We start from the raw sequence: 7,491 nt of genomic DNA on the forward strand, positions 1-7,491 counted from the left end.
TACCAACCTACCTACTTATACTATTCCTATTCTTCACTTTAACCTTTCTATGTAAATGAATTTGTGAGAAGGTATAAAATTAAAATTGGCAATAATATTAGTGGGCATGATAAAAATATTAGTGGACATGGTATTTTATTTATAAAATTAAAAGAGATGTCAATGGATTTTCTTCATTGATTGCAATCATGTTTGTGACATTTGGTTTTAATTTTTTTTTTTTTCAACGTTTATTTATTTTTGGGACATAGAGAGACAGAGCATGAACGGGGGAGGGGCAGAGAGAGAGGGAGACACAGAATTGGAAACAGGCTCCAGGCTCTGAGCCATCAGCCCAGAGCCTGATGCGGGGCTCAAACTCACGGACCATGAGATCGTGACCTGGCTGAAGTCGGATGCTTAACCGACTGCGCCACCCAGGCGCCCCTGTGACATTTGGTTTTAGAGTGACTCTATTATATTAAGAATGGATCCTTTCTCTCCTGCCTCTTTCCTTTGCTCATTTCTGTCTTTCTCCTTTCTTATTTCCAAAGTGGTACAGAAGAATGTATTTTTATAGGAAAACCTCAAGCAATAACAAAAGTTAAAAAATTAAAGTTGAAACTTTTCTTTTTTTTATTGTTGTTGTTTTGAGTCTTTAAATTTTGTTTTGTTTTGTTTTTTTAATTTTATTTTTTATTTTTTAAAATTTACATCCAAATTAGTTAGCATATAGTGCAACAATGATTTCAGGAGTAGATTCCTTAGTAGATTCAATGACTTGAAGCATAAAAGTCATTTAATATTTGCTTGGTGAAAGGTCCAGAGGTTTGAAATTAGTTACATATATTTTTTTGTATTTTCACAAATATACTTATTACACAATAAGAAGACATGTCTGCTTTTGAATTAGGATTGTGTAAGTCTATTAATATTTTGGAAATTCATGTCACTAACTTCCTCTTGCCAAAAGTTGTTGGCTTATAGGAAATGCATAACTAAAAAGATCTTTAAAGCCATTTTTTTCTCCATTCCATACTGCATGCCACGTTGTCAAAGGGTCAGGGAGCATTAATTCTCAGATTGACGTAAAATACCGCCTCAATTTTACGTGCTGTATCATGAAAACTTTTCCTTGGGAGAAGTGGCAAAGTATCAAAGACATTGTTTCTTTCCTAGTTCCAGCTTATCAAAAAGATTGGGATTCATGAGAAGCAGTGATATCATTCCATAGCCAAAAGCAACACAAATATACATAGAAGCAGACTAGATTTACCGTGGATAATCCTCGATTCATATAATCAAGAGCTACTGAAGTGTACTTACTTCCTATTTTTATCTGTATTTTTAGTAAAACCATTTTGGTAAGTTTTTAGTTCCTGTTTCCATCTCAGTTTAGCCACTGACTTCAACAGCACAGCACATTTTATTCAACAACCACCTAAATCTATCATGATCCCCTAATCTCTATATTGTCTTATTTCTGGAAAGTTTTGAAATTAGTCATTAACATAATCCCTCTGCTTAGCTACAGAATATTCTGCAATACTCATTACCAAGGAGTGGCTTTGTGGGTTTTTTTTTTTAGAAACGAAAACTAAATTCCTAACCCATGAGAAATCAAGTTTCAGTGATTTTAAATGAATTATGTGAAATAAAGAGGGCAAGGGTTTATATCTCCTCCAGAATCTTAGAGTCATTCTGATAGTCGGGATAATTTTCTGCGTGTTCTGTTTTTGAAGGGAGCAAACTTTTCTATTTATTTTTCCTCAGCAAGTATAAATTGCATACTTTCGGGTTGAATTAGGAAATTCTTTTCAGAAAATAGCTATTGTTTTACATAACCCAGATTGAATACAGTTATTAGTTTAACATAAATCCAGGATTTCCCAAGTTCTCATCCACAAAGTTGGCATAGACATTTTGGGGGTTGTATTTGAGACCCCAGCAACCTCAGAATGGATGGGGAACGACGACATCATGTTGTGGATATTGAGCAAACCTCAACAGAGCTGGTGAGTACCAATACCTTTTAATGGCTTTCATGGCTAATAATCTTGTTTGCAACATTTAACATTTAACCTTCCAAGAAAGTTCAGTTGCATTGTTTCTGATTTTGCTATTACAAGATGAATGGAATCTAGGACATTATTACCAGAAATCATGAGTGTTGAGGCTGTTATTTAACATGCCAGATAGTGCTTTCACATCATTTAGGAATTGTGTATTAGACTTTGCCAAAATTTAGATATTTTGTCTAAATTTTGGCACTTATATATAAGGTACCAGTAGATAGAATTCTTAGTAAATTATTTGAAGTATTTATAGCAAATATTGATTATTTTTTATTTTAGTTTATTTATTATGAAAATTATTGTATATTTTAATCTAATGAAAATATTTATTCTCATTGGCCTACTTGCATTTAAAATAGTAATTTATGGAAAATGTCTCATTGGGAAGCCTATGCTGCAAATGTGTTATTCTAGTAATATAAAAATAATATTTCTTAGAAAGTATATGGAGTCTCATTCATCGTTCAAACAAATCTGTTCATTTTACACAGGAGGAATTGAAACATTAAGAGTCCAGCTAGCTAGTGGCAGAATTAGAAATAGAACTCAGATTTCTCACATATAATCTCATTATAAGAAACTACTTTTCAGAAATCTTGACTACTATTATGTTCATAATAAGGAAAAATGAATTTTAAATCAACTTGAGGTTGTAGAACCAAGAGACAAATCAGAAAAAATAAATACAAAGGTAAGATTTGATAAGAGTTGTTTTGCAACTTGAAGGTTTTACTTGTGAAGGTTTTACAGTTTCAGCATTCAACAGCTACACCATTGGAAACGTATTTTACAGGATGCCTCATACTTCAGGGAAGCTACCAAGTGTCATCGCTTTAATATCATATATACATCACTTTATTTCCTTCCCCTTTTAATTTACATTAAATATGAGTTATGGTATTTCCCCACATGCTAAAATCTATGCAATTTATTCCATTAAGTCAAATGATTAGATAATCATGCTAAACCCATGCTAAACAGTAAAACTGACTTCTGAGACAGTGAAAAGGAATGTTTGGATTTTCCATTTTTTACCAATCTGACAATCTATAACTTCTTAGATTCCCCAGCATGATGGGTAGAAAAAAATTTTTTTACAATTACCATATGAGTTTATTTGCTAATTTTAGAGAATTTGGGAAATATAGAGAATAAAAAAGAAAACAGAACAATATCACCCATGATTCCTCCCAGAAAAAACTCACTGCTAATATTTTGTTTCTTGTCCCCTCTCCCATCCAATCTAATTTTATTCTTTTGGTTACTTTATTTTGCCACATGAAATTGTTGTTAATTTTCTTGTTTTTCCTCAAAAAAAACCCATAAAGATATTAATTAAAATTCTGGAGAATTAATTAAAATTCAGCTTATACTGCTGAAGCTTTTTTTTATTATTATTTTTAATGTTTATTTTTAGAGCGAGACAGAGCGTGAGCAGGGAAGGGGCAGAGAGACAGGCAGACATAGAATCTGAAGCAGGCTCTAGGCTCTGAGCTGGGTTTGAACTCACAAACTGAGAGATCATGACCTGAGCCAAAGTTGGACGCTTAACCAACTGAATCGCCCAGGTACCTCTGAAGCTTTTTATAAGAGGACATTTACCCAAATTGTCTTTTTGCTTCCCAGTAAAATTTTGTGGTTTTCTTTATGTAAGTCATATGGCATTTGATATGCTTAGCCATTTTAAATTGCTTTATTACACGAATAGTGGTTGCTAATACATGTACACACACGCACACGCACACACAAAACAAGTGCTGTTGCATATATTTTTCATATTTTTATAATGAGCCAACATGATGAGTTCTTATTACTTTTGAGATGTTGTATGGTTGATTATTTGAGATTCTGTTTGTAGACAATCATATCATGTACAAATAATGTTAATTTTATCTTCACATTTCTGTTATTCATACATATCTATGAGAACTTCTAGAAAAACATTACCTGATATTGGTGGTAGGAGACATTTTTTCACTTCTCCTGACTTCAGAGGAATGTGCCTGATGCTTTACCATTAAATATGATGTTTGTTACTCATTATTTTGAGGAAAACATTCCTTGTTACATTTGGAAATTACTATTTTATTTTTAGATTTTTGAGATTTGCATTGTTTGCTTTCATCAGGATTGAATGTCGAAATTTGTTAAAATGATCCTTGGGCATCTATTGAATCGATCATTTTATTTCTCTTCATTGATTTGATGTGAAAAATGTATTTGTACAATTCATATCATCAAACCATTTATTAGAGTTTCAGATTCTCCTAGAACTTGGTTGGTTCTTCATTTAATACATATTGGACTCACATCATTTATATGTGCTTCATTTGTTTATGTTCCTGGATAAAATAAACTTTCTTCATCTTTAACAATAAGAGTTATTTGTTTGTTTGCTTGTTAATTTAAAAATTCTTTCTCTGCAGTTGCCCAGAAATCCATACTGTTTGAATGAAGGAAGACAGTGTGGTTGTACATTGCCCAATGTGACCCTCCAGCCACAGTGGGTAAGATTTAGGGCCTGGGGGAAGGGGAATCTTCAGTAGTCCTGAGAACACTGGTGAAATGGGGCAGGCAGGCCCTACTCTGCAGACTCTTCTGGGATCTCCTGTCGCCTCACTGTCCCCATGTCCTTTGGCTACTCTGCACTTCTCCGTGCTGCCACTCCACAAGCTCCTGGCGACACCTGGGACTCATGGCCCCCAATAGTTTATTAGGGCTCCCTTCTATTCATTTAAGACCCTGCACCATACCAGAGTTAATAAGTTTTGTATTTTGATGTCTTTCCAAGCTCAATGAGAGTCCTCTTATGTATGTTTAAGAGATAAAAATGTAATTAAAAAATATTTTTGTAATTATAAAATTTCAACACGTAATATGAAAATAGGAGATCACAAACAATGAGCAAAAGAATACCTGCCATTGTCCATCAGTCAAAGGTAACTTTGAGTGATGTAAAATAACTTGAGTAGCTGATAATTACTTAACAGTGATTGAGACGGCATTTGAGATGATGTGATAAGGCATTTGAGATGGCATTTGAGATGATGTGATAAGGCATTTGAGATGATGCCCTATTGCTTTAGTACAAAGGAGTAACTTAGAAGGGACATTTTGTCCTCATGGACTTGAAAACAAGGGCTCTGTGTGTGTGTGTGTGTGTGTGTGTGTGTGTGTGAGAGAGAGAGAGAGAGAGAGAGAGAGAGAGAGAAGGAATGAAAGAGACAGCTAAGAGACAGCTGATAAACTACTTTAAATTATAGCATGTGGAGTAATTGAAATCAATTACCTAAGTCACTTCTATGTAATTTGCTGAAGTATTTTTCATACTTCATTGCAGGTTACAGCAAAACCGTGGTCACTCTGGAAAACATTTCTGGTGTGTCTCTTGGCCTGTCTAATTGCCACAACCCTTGTTATTCTGGTCTTATATTTTGTCCACTTTGGCAAGCACACCAACAGTACCACTATCATCATTCATGCAGATGGAAAGTCGAATCATGTCACCTGCATCCCTGATTCTACCCCATCTCCTACCTCATCAACCCTGCCTGGATCTTCTACCCCTGCGGCCACCCAAAGCTCCTCTGCCAAGGTGTCTCCATCCTCCATGGAGACAACTGAAATAACAACACTGGACCATGAAGTTATCATTGAAGAGAACTTTTGAGCCCTTAGCTCTCCTCAAGCCAGAGCAACACCCTTACCCCAAAGGAGGCATGTCCAGGTGTTCTCTCTTCCTGCCAATGGGTTGCAAAGCATTTGGCTTCATGAGAGCTTGCTCCTCCCCCTCCACTCATTTGCTATATTCCCATATGGTAATGACTAAGTCTTGGGCCCTCCAGTGTTCAAATGATTGGAAAACATTTTTTTTTTTTTTTTTCAACTGAGGCTGATTGATTCATTCAGGCTGGGGCCCAGTGTTTTCTTTCCATCCCTCCCATACAACCAACTTTATTCTCCACAAATAGTGGTTTCAACTGCTGAAGAGGCTGCCAGGAGGATGCTGCTCTACTTAGATCTCTGCCTGTTGGTTCTGAAGCCAATATTTACTACCTAGCTATTGATTATTTTCTAATCTCATAACTTCCCTATTTTCAGCATTTATATTCCAGTAGGGAGAAGGAAATGTTCAACTAACGTGGTTAATGAGTCGGGGGCCTGGGTGGCTCAGTTGGGTAAGCGTCCAACTCTTGGTTCAACTCACGTCATGAGCTCACAGTTCATGGGTTCGAGCCCCACATCAAGCTCTGTGTGACAGCACAGAGCCTGCTTAGGTTTCTCTCTCTCCCTCTCCCTGCCCTTTCCCTGCTCGCTCTCTTTCTCTCTCAAAACAAATAAACAGGGGCGCCTGGGTGGCGCAGTTGGTTAAGCGTCCGACTTCAGCCAGGTCACGATCTCGCGGTCTGTGAGTTCGAGCCCCGCATCAGGCTCTGGGCTGATGGCTCAGAGCCTGGAGCCTGTTTCCGATTCTGAGTCTCCCTCTCTCTCTGCCCCTCCCCCGTTCATGCTCTGTCTCTCTCTGTCCCAAAAATAAATAAACGTTGAAAAAAAAAAAAAACTTAAAAAAAAAAATAAACTTAAAAAACTAAAGTGGTTAATGAGCAAGAGTTTTTAAATACCTATTGGTCAGTACAGAGGCATTTCTCTTGGGAAATTCAGAAAAGAAGTCAGTGAAGTTAGGAATAATCAAGGAAGATTTTGGAGAAGGACTAAAAGTTGAAAAAGGATGAAAATTTGGACTTACATAGAGATCATTAAATAGAAAATGAGAGGGTTAAGGGGGTTTAATAGATTTAAAATCAAAAGCACACTTAGGAACACTTCAAATGTAACAAGTGATGTATTTTATATTTCTGAAGTTTCACTGATATTGTCAATATTATTTTCCATATTTGATATTTTGCTTAGTCTCCAAACTACTATAAATTATTACTTACAAAATTTGTATTTTGTACTACAAGTTTGAGGGCACATTGCTTGTATTTTGCTATGAAACACAAGACTTATTCAATGTTATTTATATTCTGAGTGTTTAATACTCACTGAAAGCATACATGTTTCATTCTGGGAAAGACTTTAGAGTTAAATTAACCTGCCCATTCCACCCCCAACCTCCAAACTCTACAAAAATGGAAGAGTGTTCCAGACAAGGGGGCTCCTACCCAAAGACTCAGCCCATAGCCTATACCCAAGCCACTAAAGCCTTGGTATCCAGCTTCCAACTTCTGCTTGTCTTTTGTGCACCATTAAAAGTTCTAAAAGCATTGTTTTGTTTTCCTAAAGCAAAAGACTTTGTGTTCTCTATCATTCTAGGTTGAGTTGCCACAGGCAACAATAAGTCATGTAAATTAGCATGACTTTGAGGCCTTACTGAGTAATTAGACTCCACAAAAGAAAGATCAGAAATACAGTCATTCCTTACAAAATTGTTATA

The 7,491-nt window shown here is 35.9% G+C and overlaps 1 protein-coding gene across 1 annotated transcript; it reads left to right on the plus strand.

Annotated features, from left to right (window-relative positions):
- Window positions 1-1,583: 1,583 nt before the first annotated feature.
- LOC147575635 (uncharacterized) lies at window positions 1,584-6,390 on the plus strand. Its single transcript, XM_086683026.1, has 3 exons — window positions 1,584-1,994; window positions 4,481-4,561; window positions 5,395-6,390. The coding sequence occupies exons 1-3, from the start codon at window positions 1,938-1,940 to the stop codon at window positions 5,722-5,724; spliced, it is 468 nt and encodes a 155-aa protein (XP_086539152.1). The 5' UTR covers window positions 1,584-1,937; the 3' UTR covers window positions 5,725-6,390.
- Window positions 6,391-7,491: the final 1,101 nt, after the last annotated feature.

This window comes from Puma concolor, chromosome D3, assembly GCF_028749965.1.
Source record: "Puma concolor isolate L17-30 chromosome D3, mPumCon1.1.hap2, whole genome shotgun sequence".
NCBI classification, from domain to species: domain Eukaryota; kingdom Metazoa; phylum Chordata; class Mammalia; order Carnivora; family Felidae; genus Puma; species Puma concolor.